At 37.6% G+C, this 14,736-nt stretch overlaps 1 protein-coding gene across 1 annotated transcript; it reads left to right on the forward strand.

Moving 5' to 3' along the window:
* Positions 1-3,311: 3,311 nt before the first annotated feature.
* LOC125101286 (olfactory receptor 2AK2-like) lies at positions 3,312-4,283 on the forward strand. The gene has a single exon (XM_047731856.1). It carries the CDS (start codon positions 3,339-3,341, stop codon positions 4,281-4,283), a length of 945 nt encoding a protein of 314 aa, XP_047587812.1. The 5' UTR covers positions 3,312-3,338.
* Positions 4,284-14,736: the final 10,453 nt, after the last annotated feature.

A 14,736-nucleotide genomic window follows, 5' to 3' on the forward strand; every position in this document is an offset into this window, starting at 1 on the left:
TGAGTAATTATTAGCAATATGAAAATATTTAAACTATTATCAAAGAAAGATAGTATATTACTAGTTGTTTATTGTTTACAATACTAGATGACTATTATTAGGAGTTGTATTCATATTATTAGGAGTTGTATTTGTATTAAAAAACAAGCATTACTGTTATTATTTGGTATTGTCATTTTTATTTTTGTTTCTATCTTATTTCATGGGCTACAACTTTCAAAACTTTTATTATAGTGATGTTGAATGCTTTTATTATAGTGATGTTGAATGCATCTCTGACTTTGATTTCTAAAGTAAACAAATATTCATTACTTTATATTATTGTATTTGCCATTTTCGAGATAAATCCTTGCTTTTATTTTGGGAATAAGGATCTATAGTGATATACTTAATTTGAAATATTTTTTCTTAAGAATTGGTTTTGATAAGATCAAATCATTTTCAGATAACATTAAATTGTATAGTATCTATCTTATTTAACTTACTGGTTTATTTTTTATTTGGATTAATCTTTGTTTTACATCACCTTGACAAATTATAGATAACTATAACTTTATGATTATTATGGCATTCTACTTGCATAATTAAGGATTTGTACATCTTTATCAGTGATTTTGGAATTTCTCTTCATCATATTTTGAGATCAATATTGGTGAGCTTTTTGGAAAAGATTTTGGATTTCTTTGTTTTGCAATTATTTTGTAATAAAGAGTATCAAATAGGTTAAAATTTCAATGAAACTAAGTATTTTTCTAATTCCCTATCTTGATTCAGGACCAAGTGACAGCCTTTCACTGTCATTTTTTTCCTTTATTTATTTTTTCTTTTTCATTATCTTTCCTTATTTCTTTCTTTTCTTTATTTATTTTTTGTGTTAATGCATAGCTCAAATGAGCAATTCTCTCAATATAAAATAACACAGGTTAAAACTAGAAAAGTTCCGATTCTGAGAAAGGTGAATACCAATTGACTTTGATCTTTAATTTTATTTTCTCAGCCATTTTATGGGTAAGAAGCTTTCCATTTGAATTTTTTATCCTTCTTCTGCCCAACTGCCAAATTAAGTGTGTGTTTTCAAATATACAATGTGAGTTATGCTCCCTCCAATACATATATTTCCCTCTAGTTTGGATTATGAAATTGATCCTGGAAGATTACCTTATATTTTAATATGTAGATCTATATTGAAGCTGCTTTTAAATAAGTGTGGGTTTTTTATTATTTTTATATGTGCATTTCTTTTTGTGTTATGTAGACATATCATTTGTGATTCTGTTTTTATGTTATGGCATATTTCATAGACATTTTAGGAAGAAATTGGATTACTTGAATTCTTGTATTTATATTGGACTTTTCAAAAGCTCTTCCAAGCTCATTTCATAATGTCTTATGGATTCTCACTTATTTTTTTTTCAAAGCTCAGTAATAACAGTCTCAATATGACAGCTTTTTATTGAATCATTTACAGTGATATATTTATTTTTAAATAGTTTTCTTAGGAATTGGCTTTGAGGGGCGCCTAGGTGGTTCAGTGGGTTAAAGCCTCTGTCTTCGGCTCTGGTCATGATCCCAGGGTACTGGGATGGAGCCCCGCATCGGGCTCTCTGCTCAGCAGGAAGCCTGCTTCCTCCCCTCTCTCTTCCTGCCTCTATGCCTACTTGTGATCTCTGTTTGTCAAATAAATAATTAAAATCTTTTAAAAAATATTTGGTTTGGATAACACATATGTCTGTGTTAGTCTCCCTACTAAGTTTCATTGTCTTCACACCCGCAAAGTGGAAGGCTTGACACTACAAATGGGCAAGATGGAGAACTGCACACTTCTTGTGGAAAAATCACTCTGTTTCATTTTAAGCTTTTCAGAAACTATCACTGTGCTGTGACCATAGTAGATAATAAATGCTGGCAGCATTAATATAGCTTAATTTAATTTAACTGATAAATAATTATTTATTAGAGAGAGAAAGAGAGCATGTCCAGGACAGGTAGAGAGAGAACATGAAGCAGATTTCATGTTGAGCATGGAGCCCCATGAGGGACTCTATCTCGCCACCTTGAGATCATGACCTGAGCTGAAACCAAGAGTAAGACACTTAACTGACTGTACCATCCAACTGTCCCATTTTATGTAATTTTATTAAACATTTTTAGAATAAAGGACTTTTAGTATACATGATATCATTGTCCTAGAAATATGGCTCTTATAGGCCAGGTTTGTGTCAGGAAAAAAAAAAAAAAAAAAACAAAGAAAAAGAAAAATGAATCGTTAGCTTTGAGTTAATATTTTTTCAAGGACTTTATTTATTTATTTGACAGAGAAAACAAATGATGAAAAGCAGGGGAAGTGTCTGAAGGAGAAGGAGAAACAAACTCTTCACTAAGAAGAAATCCCAAATTGGGGCTCAATCCCAGCACTCTGGGACAATGACTTAAATTGAAGGCAGATGCTTAACTGAGTGAGCCACCCAGGCACCCCATGAATTAACATTTTTAACATGCGACTTGAGTCAAACTTAAATTTGGAAGTTTTATTTTATACTTGAGTAATTCAGTATCAAACTCCTTCAAACATCTGTTATACTCTTGTCATCAATTGATTAAATCCCTTCTACCTTCACATGATTAAATTAATAATTGATTAAGGCTATATATTGCTTCCATACAAGTGTTAATAAATCTTTTATACTAAATGACAGGCAATGCAAATTAAAAATTGTGAAGTACAATAAAGACTCATCTAAGCAATTATATTTAACCAAATCTATTGTGCCAAATTTATCAATTTTGAGCGAATTAAGCAAAATAATATTTTAAAAATACTTTATTTTTTTAAAGAAGGAGAGAGAGTGGACAAGCAGACACATCACCAGAGGAAGAAGAATCAGCCTCCCTGCCTAGCAGAAAACCCAGTGTGAGACTCAATCCCAGGACCCTGGGATTATGACCTAAGCTGAAGGCAGATGCTAAACTGACTTAAGCCACCCAGGTGCCCTGAAAAATATTATTTTTATTAAAAGAGAACACCAATTCAACTTATTATATTGAGGACATTCACAAAAGAGGAAAATAATTCATGTGAGCAAATCACCTTAATCTTTCTTTTCAAATTATAACTTAAATATACATTCACTAACAATATTTTTATTTCATTTTTCAAGTGTCTATCAACCAATAGACACAAATTTAATTATTTACATCAACAGAGATATATCCACACAACGTTATTGAATAAAACCTTATTGAATTTAGTAACCATCATTTTATTTTCTATTAAAAGGCTGTCAATGCTCTTACATGGAATTTTCAATATTATCTGCTTTGACATTTTGATATAAGTCATGAAGATAGGAAACCAAAGTGTTGAAACCTATTTTATACTTTTTGGTCTTTTCCAATATGGTCAAATGGACACTCTCCTCTTTGTTGCTATTGTAATCCTCTTTTCAGTGGCTCTCATGGGGAATATCATACTGATGCTTCTCATTCTATTGGACACCAGACTCCACACACCCATGTATTTCCTACTCAGTCAGCTCTCCTTTATTGACATGATGTATATCTCCACCACTGTGCCCAAGATGATGACTAACTTCCTGTCAAACAGTAAGACCATTACATTTTTAGGTTGTGAGGTTCAAACATTTGTGTTCTTGGCTCTTGGTGGAACTGAAGCCCTTCTTCTTGGTTTCATGTCCTATGATCGATACGTAGCCATCTGTCACCCTTTACATTACCCTGTACTCATGAGCAAAAGGATCTGTTGGTTCATGGTCACATGTACATGGACCAGTGCTTCTATCAATGCTTTACTACATACATTGTATGTATTTCAACTTCCATTCTGTAGGTCTCAGATCATTAACCATTTTTTCTGTGAAATTCCATCTCTTTTGCCATTGGTGTGCCAGGACACTTCCCAATATGAGCATACAGTCCTCCTGAGTGGGCTTATTATTCTGCTGCTACCATTTATGGCTATTCTATCTTCCTATGCCCGTGTCCTTACTGTGGTGTTCCAGATGAGCTCAGGTATAGGACAGACAAAAGCTGTCTCCACTTGCTCCTCTCACCTGATTGTTGCAAGCCTATTTTATGTGACTACTCTCTACACCTATACAAGGCCACACTCCTTGCATTCTCCAGAACAGGATAAGGCAGTGGCAGTGTTTTATACCATCATCACACCTCTTGTGAACCCATTTATTTATAGTCTGAGGAATAAAGAGGTGATCAGGGCCATAAGGAGAATGTTGTGTGTGTGTACATTTGTACAGAAAATATGACTTTTGGAACCTTTTATTTATTAAGATTGAACAACATAAAAAGCTGTCCTACAATACTGCCTAGAATGATATAGCATTCAATGTAATATTCAATAAATGTTTACTACATAAATCGATAAATGCCTTGATTCCTTTTTATTTCAAAAAGATCTAAAATACCGTTATTGGAAGTAGATTAATTTTTTCATTTAATTAATTTTATTTTTTCCACTGATCCATAATTTATTTCTTAAGCACCAAACCACACCTTGAGCTCCATGCAATATATGCCCTACTTAATACCCACCACTGGGCTCACCCAACCTCCAACCCCCGGCCCTCCAAAACCCTCTGATTGTTTCTCAGAGTCCACAGTCTCTCATGGTTTATCTCCTCCTCTGATTTCCCCCAACTCACTTCTCCTCTCCATCTCCAATGTCCTCCTTGTTAGTGTTTATGCTCCACAAGTGAAACCATATGATAATTGACTCTCTCTGCTTGACTTATTTCACTCAGCATAATCTCTCCCACTCCCATCCATGTTGATACAAAAGTTGGATATTCATCTTTTTTTGATGGAGGCATAATACTCCATTGTATATATGGACCATATATTCTTTATCCATGGACCTGAGGGCATCTTGGCTCTTTCCACAGTATGGAGACAGTGATCATTGCTACTATGAACATTGGGATACAGATGGCCCTTATTTTCACTACATCCATATCTTCAGGGTAAATACCCAGTAGTGCAATTGTCAGGTCATACAGTATCTCTATTTTTAATTTCTTAAGGAATGTCCACATTGTTTTCCAAAGTGGCTGCAACAACTGGCATTGACACCACCATTGTAAGAGGGTCACCTTTCTGCACATCCTCTCCAACACATGTTGTTTCCTGTCTTGTTGATTTTGGCTATTCTAAACACTGTAAGGTTGTATCTCAATGTGGTTTTGGTTTGACTCTCCCTAATGGCTAATGATAATGAACATTTTATAATGTGTCTGTTAGCCATATGCATGTCTCTTTGGAGAAGTGTTTGTTCATGCCTCCTGCCCATTTTTTGACGTGATTATCCATTTTGTGTGTGTTTAATTTGAGGGGTTCCTTATAGATCTTTGATATCAGCCCTTTGTTTGTAGTGTCATTTGAAAATATCTTCTCGCATTTCGTGGGTTGCCGCTTTGTTTTGTTGACTGTTTCCTTGGCTGTGCAGAATCTTTTGATCTTGATGAAGTCCCAGAAGTTCACTTTCGCTTTTGTTTCCTTTGCCTTTGGAAATGTATCTTTAAAGATCTTGTTGTGCCCGATATAAAAAATGTTACTGTCTATGTTCTCCTCTAGGATTTTGATAGATTCTTGCCTCAAGTTGAGGTCTTTTATCCATTTTGAGTTTATCTTTGTGTATGGTGTAAGAGAATGTTCAAGTTTCATTTATCTATACATAGCTGTCTAATTTCCCCAGCACCATTTATTGAAGAGACTGTCTTTATTCCACTGGATATTTTTTCCTACTTTGTCGAAGATTATTTGACCATAGAGTTGACAGTCCATATCTGGACTCTCTACTCTGCTCCACTGGTCTGTATGTCTGCTTTTGTGCCTGTACCATGCTATCATGGTGATCACATCTTTGTAATAAAGCTTGAAAGAAGCGGCGTGATGCCCCCAGTTTTGTTTTTTCTTTTTCAACCTTTCCTTAGCTATTCAAGGTTTTTTCTGGTTCCATACAAATTTTAGGATTGTTTGTTCCAGCTCTTTGAAAAATGTCAATGGAATTTTGATAGGGAAGGCATTGAAATTATAGATTTCTCTGGGCAGTATAGACATTTTAACAATATTTATTCTTCTGATCCATGAGCATGGAATGCTTTCCCATCTCTTTGTGTCTTCTATTTCTTTCATTAATCTTCTGTAATTCCTCAAGTACAGATCCTTTAACTCTTTGATTAGGTTTATTCCCAGGTATCTTATAGTTCTTGGAGCTATTGTAAGTGGAATTGATTCTCTAATTTCTCTTTCTATATTTTCATTGTTAGTGTATAAGAAAGCAGCTCATTTCTGTACATTGATTTTGTATCCTGCCACCTTACTGAAGTGCTGTATGAGTTCTAGTACATTGATGGTGGGGTCTTTTGGGTTTTCCATATAAAGTATCATATCACTTGCAAAGAGAGAAAGTTTGACTTCTTTTTTGCCAATTTGAATAACTTTTATTTCTTTTTGTTGTCGATTCCTGTTGCTAGGACTTCTAGTACTATGTTAAACAACAGTGGCAAGGGTGGACATCCTTGCTGTGTTCCTGATCTCAAAGGGAAGGCTGTCAGCTGTTCCCCATTGAGAATGATATTAGGTGGGTTTTTCATAGATGGATTTTATGAATTTGAAGAATGTTCTTTCTATCCCTATACTTTGAAATGTTTTAATCAGGAACAAATGCTGAATTCTGTCAATTTTTTTTTTGCATCAATTGAGAGGACCATGTGGTTCCTCTCTCTTTTATTATTGATTCATTCTATCACATTGATTGATTTGTGAATGTTGAACCACCTCATCCCAGTTACAAATCCCACCTAGTCGTGGTGGATAATATTTTTAATGTATGTTGGATCCTATTAACTAGGATCTTGTTGAGAATCTTCTCATCCAAAATCAGGTATATTAGCCTGAAATTCTCCCTTTGGTGGGGTATTTGCCTTGTTTGGGGATCAAGGTTTTGCTGGCTTCATAGAAAGAGTCTGGAAGTTTTCTTTCTGTTTCTTTCTTTCTTTCTTTCTTTCTTTTTTTTAAAGCAGCTTCAGGAGAATAGGTATTATTTCTTCTTTGAATGTTTGGTAGAATTCCCCAGGGAATCTCTCTGGTCATGGGTTCTTGTTTTTTGGGAGGTTTTTGATCACTGCTTCAATTTTATTACTCGATATTGTCTATTCAGATTGTCAATTTCTTCCTTATTCAATTTTGGAAGTTTATAGGTTTCTAGGAATGTATCATTTCTTCTAGGTTGCTTAACTTATTGGGATATAACTGTTGATAATAATTTCTGGTGACTGTTTCTATTTCCTTGGTGTTAGTCATGATCTCTACCCTTTCATTCACAATTTTACTAACTTGGGTCCCCTTTCTTTTCATTTGGGTTAGTTTGGCCAGTGGTTTATCAATCTTATTCTTTCAAAAATCCAGCTTCTGGTTTTGTTCATGTGTTCTACTGTATCTCTAGTTTTTATCTCATTGATCTCTGCTCTAATTTTGTTTATTTCCCTTCTTGTGTGTGGGTTTGGCTGAATTTGTTGTTGATTTTCCAGTTCTTTAAGGTATAAAGAGAGTTGCTGTATTCAGGATTTGTCTTTTTTTTTTTTTTTTTTTCTTTTGAGAGGATAGGATGGCTATGCATTTCCCCCTTAACCACTTTTCCCCTATCCCATAGGTTTTGGACTGATGTGTTCATTCTTTTTTTTTTTTTAAGATTTTATTTATTTGAGAGGGAGAGAGACAGAATGAGAGAGACAGAGCATGAGAGGATAGAGGTCAGCAGGAGAAGCAGACTCCCTGCCGAGCAGGGAGCCCAATGTGGGACTCAATCCCAGGACTCCAGGATCGCGAGCTGAGCCAAAGGCAGTCGCTTAACCAACTGAGCCACCCAGGCGCCCCTGATGTGTTCATTCTCATTGATTTCCGTGAATTGTTTAAGTTCTTTGATTTCCTGGTTGATCCAGACAGTCTCTAGAAGGATGGTCTTTAGCTTCCAAGTGTTTGAATTACTTCCAAACTTTTTCTTGTGGTTGAGTTCCAGTTTCAAGCATTGTGATCTGAGAATATGCAGGGAATAATCTCAGTCTTTTGGTATGAGCTGAGCCCTGATATTTGACACAATGTGTAGTCTATTCTGGAGAAAGTTCCAGTGTGTTTGAGAAGAATGAGTATTCTTTTGTTTTAGTGTGGCATATTCTGTATATATCTATGAGGTCGTCTGGTGCCATGTGTCATTCAAATCCCTTATTTCTTTGTTGTTTTTCTGCTTAGATGATCTGTCTGTTGCTGGGAGTGCCATGTTAGGATCACCTACAGTTAATCTACTCATACCAATATGACTATTTATTTTGATTAATAGTTGACTTATGTAGTTGGCTGCTCCCATGATGGGGGCATTAATATTTACAATTTTTTTTAAGATTTTATTTATTTATTTGACAGAGAGAGATCACAAGTAGGCAGAGAGGCAGGCAGAGAGAGAGGAAGGGAAGCAGGCTTCCTGCTGAGCAGCGAGCCCGATGCGGGACTCGATCCCAGGACTCTGGGATCATGACCTGAGCCGAAGGCAGCGGCTTAACCCACTGAGCCACCCAGGCGCCCCAATATTTACAATTTTTAGATCTTCTTGGAAGATAGACCCTTTAAGGACGATGTAGTGTCCTTCTTTATCTCTGATTATAGTATTTAGCTTAAAATCTATTCTATCTGATATAAGGAATGCTTCACCAGTTTTCTTTTGAGGTCCATTGGCATGAACCATGGTTTGCCATCCCTTCACTTTCAGTCTGGATGTATCTTTTGATTCCAAATGAGTCTCTTGTAGACAGCATATGGACAGGTCCTATCATTTTATCCATTCTGCAACCCTGTCCCTTAATGGGAGCATTTAGGGTGTTCATGTTGAGAGTAATTGTTCTTCTAATGCCAGCCCCCTTAATATTTCTGGTAGTCCCAGCTTGGCTTTTAAACCTTGCTGGTCTTGGAAGCTCTTTTTAACCTTGCTGGTCTTCTAAGCTCTTTATCTCTCCATCCATTATATGTGTGAGCCTTGTTGGATAAAGTATTCTTGGCTTCATGTTTTTCTCATTTAGTGCCCTGAATATGTCTTCCCAGACTCTTCTGGCTTTCCAGGTTTCTGTGTATAAGTCTGCTATTATTCTGATGGTCCTTACTCTGTATGCCAATCTCCCCGCCTTAGCTGCCCTTAAGACACCCTTTCTGAATTTATGACACATGAATTTCACAATTAAGTGTCTTGAGGTCTTTCTAGACTCATTGATCTTGGGGGGCTGTCCTCTATGCTTCTTGCATATGAACACTTGTTCCATTCCCAAGATTAGGGAAATTTTTACCCAATATTTGTACAACTATATCTTCTAGTCTTCTCTCTCTCTCTCCACCCCCTTAGGGGTCCCAATAATTCTGAATTTGGAACATTTCATTTGGTCATTTATTTCCCTAAGTCTGTTTTCATTGCTTCTAAGCTGTTTGTTCCAGGGCTTCTTCTGATTTTTTTTATCAGTTTGTTTTCTAGATCACTAATTTGATAAACTGCCTCATTTACCCTAGCTATTAGAGTATTTAGATTAGATTTGATCTCATCGATTACATTCTTAACTTCTGCAAGATTAGCTCTCACTTCCTCCCTTAGAGATTCTATGTTACCACTAATGGTCTTCTCCAACCACCTACCCATTGCCTGGATAACTGTTACTCTGAATTCCATTTCTGACATACTATTTATGTCCCTATCCAATACTTTTGTGGCAGAGGGCACAGTCTGAATTTTTCTTCTGTTCAGTGTTCCTCCTCCTAGTCATTTTATTGAGAGGTGGTTGAAGTGATGTATAGTTAAATATATCAACCACAATCCAGGCAAGGTGCACCCTGGAAAATTTTGGAGCAATTGCAACTTACCAAAAAAAAAAAAGTATAAAGATAAAAGATTTAAAAAGGGGGGAAAAAAGGCAAGTGAGCCCCAAAAGTATGATTTATAATGCACAAAACCAAAAATGAACAAAGAAATAGACTGAAAAAAAATAAGAAAAACACAGCCAAAATGAACACAAAGAATACGATTTATATAGTACAAAAGAAGAAGAAATACAAAGACACACTGAGAAAAGAATAAGATAGGATGGTGGTTATAAACACTCAATGTGGTCAAAGAAGATTATTTCAGTTCTTCCTGGGTGTATTTTGTTTTCTTTGTTAAAGGATTCAACTTTCTAGGGATACAGGGAAATTAAAACTGGTTTATATATAGGGGTAGTATGAATAGGGGAATATGATTACCTTGAAGCTTATATCTACATCTGTCTATATCTATATATATTTAAAAAAAAAAGACAAAGGTGTATGTATGAAAAAAAGTTCATGTTAAAAAGTTATTATATGAGGGGGCGCCTGGGTGGCTCAGTGGGTTGAAGCCTCTGTCTTCAGCTCAGGTCATGAGCCCAGGGTCTTAGGATCGAGCCCCACATCGGGCTCTCTGCTCAGCAGGGAGCCTGCTTCCTCCTCTCTCTGACTGTCTCTCTGCCTGCTTGTAATCTCTGTCTGTCAAATAAATAAATAAATAAATCTTTTAAAAAAAAGTTATTATATGATATCTTTTATTAAATATCTTGTTGTAATGGTAAGTAAGTTAAACAAAATTGGAAGAAGAATCATGAGAAAGAATTTAAAAAAAGTTGTATCTATGAAATGTACAGGTTGTGGGTTGATACTGTGAGCATACTATATTGTTTTCCCCTGATGTTGGGGTTTTACAGTTTAATGGGGACCCTCTGGTTATTGTCCTCTTCTTCTTTTGGCTTCTCTTGTGAGAGAAGACCCTGCCCTGTTGTTTCTCAGTCAGTCTTGCTTGGGCTGAGTTGCCCTGCCCTATGTCAAGGGGCTGGGCTCTGTAGAAACCAGTTTTCCAGGCTCTTGTTCTCTGGAGGCTTTTGTTCTTCATTGGCTTTTGTGGCTTTTCAGAAGGTCTGAGCAAAGAAAGAATCTGTCTGCACCCAGAACTCCACCTCAGCTAAAGGCCTCAGTCTGCTCCCCTCTTGGTGGTCCAGGACACACAGACTCCTCTGCAAACCCTGATGAACACCACTACCTCCCACAGGTGCTGCACACTCCCAGCTACCATCTCAGTGGTTGTCTGAGGCCCCCGCTTGTCTCTGCACCCCTGTGGCACTAAAACTACAAATGATATTGGTCCAGGCGAGCTTGATCCAGGTGTCTACTATTGCTGGGACTTCTGTTTGGTGTCCACGCCCACAGTGGGTGTTCTCAGAACTGGCTGCAGCACAGGTCGCAGAGGTTGTGGACCCAGAGACCTCTGGCAGGAGCCTGAGCAAGGCTCTCTTAGGTGTGAATGAGGGTGCATGCAGCCCAGTGGTGGTGCAAACATCAGAAAGCCACAGGTTCAGGGGCCACAGACTGGAGCCCCCACTGAGCTCTCAGACATGGGTGGGAATTGGCTATGACCACCCTGGGAAAGTGAGCTTCTGTCTGTGCCTGTGGTTGCTCAATTTCACCAACTGCCCCTTAAGACCAATGGTCTTTTTTTTTTTAATTTTTTTTATTTTTTTCAGCATATCAGTATTCATTATTTTTGCACCACACCCAGTGCTCCATGCAATCCGTGCCCTCTACAATACCCACCACCTGGTGCCCCCAACCTCCCACCCCCCACCCCTTCAAAATTCTCAGATCGTTTTTCAGAGTCCATAGTCTCTCATGGTTCACCTCCCCTTCCAATTTCCCTCAACTCCCTTCTCCTCTCCATCTCCCCTTGTCCTCCATGCTATTTGTTATGTTCCACAAAAAGTGAAACCATATGATAATTGACTCTCTCTGCTTGACTTATTTCACTCAGCATAATCTCTTCCAGTCCCGTCCATGTTGCTACAAAACTTGGGGATTCATCCTTTCTTTCTTTCTTTTTTTTTTTTTTTACAGCTTTATAAACATATATTTTTATCCCCAGGGGTACAGGTCTGTGAATCGCCAGGTTTACACACTTCACAACACTCACCATAGCACATACCCTCCCCGATATCCATAACCCCACCCCCTCTCCCAACCCCCTCCCCGCATCAACCCTCAGTTTGTTTTGTGAGATTAAGAGTCACTTATGGTGTGACTCCCTCCCAATCCCATCTTGTTTCATTTATTCTTCTCCTACCCCCTCGACCCCCCATGTTGCATCTCCTCTCCCTCATATCAGGGAGATCATATGATAGTTGTCTTTCTCCGATTGACTTATTTCGCTAAGCATGATACACTCTAGTTCCATCCACGTCGTCGCAAATGGCAAGATTTCATTTCTTTTGATGGCTGCATAGTATTCCACTGTGTATATATACCACATCTTCTTTATCCATTCGTCTGTTGATGGACATCTAGGTTCTTTCCATAGTTTGGCTATTGTAGACATTGCTGCTATAAACATTCCGGTGCATGTGCCCCTTCGGATCACTATGTTTGTATCTTTAGGGTAAATACCCAGCAGTGCAATTGCAGGGTTATAGGGTAGTTCTATTTTCAACATTTTGAGGAACCTCCATGCTGTTTTCCAGAGTGGTTGCACCAGCTTGCATTCCCACCAACAGTGTAGGAGGGTTCCCCTTTCTCCGCATCCTCGCCAGCATCTGTCATTTCCTGACTTGTTAATTTTAGCCATTCTGACTGGTGTGAGGTGATATCTCATTGTGGTTTTGATTTGTATTTCCCTGATGCCGAGTGATATGGAGCAGTTTTTCATGTGTCTGTTGGCCATCTGGATGTCTTCTTTGCAGAAATGTCTGTTCATGTCCTCTGCCCATTTCTTGATTGGATTATTTGTTCTTTGGGTGTTGAGTTTGCTATGTTCTTTCTAGATTTTGGACGCTAGCCCTTTATCTGATATGTCATTTGCAAATATCTTCTCCCATTCTGTCAGTTGTCTTTTGGTTTTGTTCACTGTTTCCTTTGCTGTGCAAAAGCTTTTGATCTTGATAAAATCCCAAAAGTTCATTTTTGCCCTTGCTTCCCTTGCCTTTGGTGATGTTCCTAGGAAGATGTTGCTGCGGCTGAGGTCGAAGAGGTTGCTGCCTGTGTTCTCCTCGAGGATTTTGATGGATTCCTTTCTCACATTGAGATCCTTCATCCATTTTGAGTCTATTTTCGTGTGTGGTGTAAGGAAATGATCCAATTTCATTTTTCTGCATGTGGCTGTCCAATTTTCCCAACACCATTTATTGAAGAGGCTGTCTTTGTTCCATTGGACATTCTTTCCTGCTTTGTCGAAGATGAGTTGACCATAGAGTTGAGGGTCCATTTCTGGGCTCTCTATTCTGTTCCATTGATCTATGTGTCTGTTTTTGTGCCAGTACCATGCTGTCTTGATGATGACAGCTTTGTAATAGAGCTTGAAGTCCGGAATTGTGATGCCACCAACTTTGGCTTTCTTTTTCAATATTGCTTTGGGTATTCGAGGTCTTTTCTGGTTCCATATACATTTTAGGATTATTTGTTCCATTTCTTTGAAAAAAATGGATGGTACTTTGATAGGAATTGCATTAAATGTGTAGATTGCTTTAGGTAGCATAGACATTTTCACAATATTTATTCTTCCAATCCAGGGCATGGAACATTTTTCCATTTCTTTGTGTCTTCCTCAATTCTTTTCATGAGTATGTTATAGTTTTCTGAGTATAGATTCTTAGTCTCTTTGGTTAGGTTTATTCCTAGGTATCTTATAGTTTTGGGTGCAATTGTAAATGGGATGGACTCCTTAATTTCTCTTTCTTCTGTCTTGTTGTTGGTGTAGAGAAACGCAACTTATTTCTGTGCATTGATTTTATATCCTGACACTTGACTGAATTCCTGTACAAGTTCTAGCAGTTTTGGAGTGGAGTCTTTTGGGTTTTCCACCTAGAGTATCATATCATCTGCGAAGAGTGATAGTTTGACTTCTTCTTTGCCAATTTGGATGCCTTTAATTTCTTTTTGTTGTCTGATTGCTTAGGCTAGGACTTCTAGTACTATGTTGAATAGCAGTGGTGATAACGGACATCCCTGCCGTGTTCCTGACCTTAGCGGAAAAGCTTTCAGTTTTTCTCCATTGAGAATGATATTTGCGGTGGGTTTTTCATAGATGGCTTTGATAATATTGAGGTATGTGCCCTCTATCCCTACACTTTGAAGAGTTTTGATCAGGAAGGGATGCTGTACTTTGTCAAATGCTTTTTCAGCATCTATGGAGAGTATCATATGGTTCTTGTTCTTTCTTTTATTAATGTGTTGTATCACATTGATTGATTTGCGGATGTTGAACCAGCCTTGCAGCCCTGGAATAAATCCCAGTTGGTCGTGGTGAATAATCCTTTTAACGTACTGTTGAATCCTATTGGCTAGTATTTTGGCGAGAATTTTTGCATCTGTGTTCATCAAGGATATTGGTCTGTAGTTCTCTTTTTTGTTGGGATCCTTGTCTGCTTTTGGGATCAAGGTGATGCTGGCCTCATAAAATGAGTTTGGAAGTTTCCTTCTATTTCTACTTTATGGAACAGTTTCAGGAGAATAGGAATTAGTTCTTCTTTAAATGTTTGGTAGAATTCCCCCGGGAAGCCGTCTGGCCCTGGGCTTTTGTTTGTTTGGAGATTTTTGATGACTGTTTCAATCTCCTTACTGGTTATGGGTCTGTTCAGGCTTTCTATTTCTTCCTGATTCAGTTGTGGTAGTTTATAT

Source organism: Lutra lutra, chromosome 5, assembly GCF_902655055.1.
Source record: "Lutra lutra chromosome 5, mLutLut1.2, whole genome shotgun sequence".
Classification (NCBI taxonomy): Eukaryota; Metazoa; Chordata; class Mammalia; order Carnivora; family Mustelidae; genus Lutra; species Lutra lutra.

Coding starts and splice junctions, on each gene's coding strand:
- LOC125101286 (XM_047731856.1), top strand. CDS start 3,339: ATGAAGATAGGAAACCAAAGTGTTGAAACCTATTTTATACTTTTTGGT.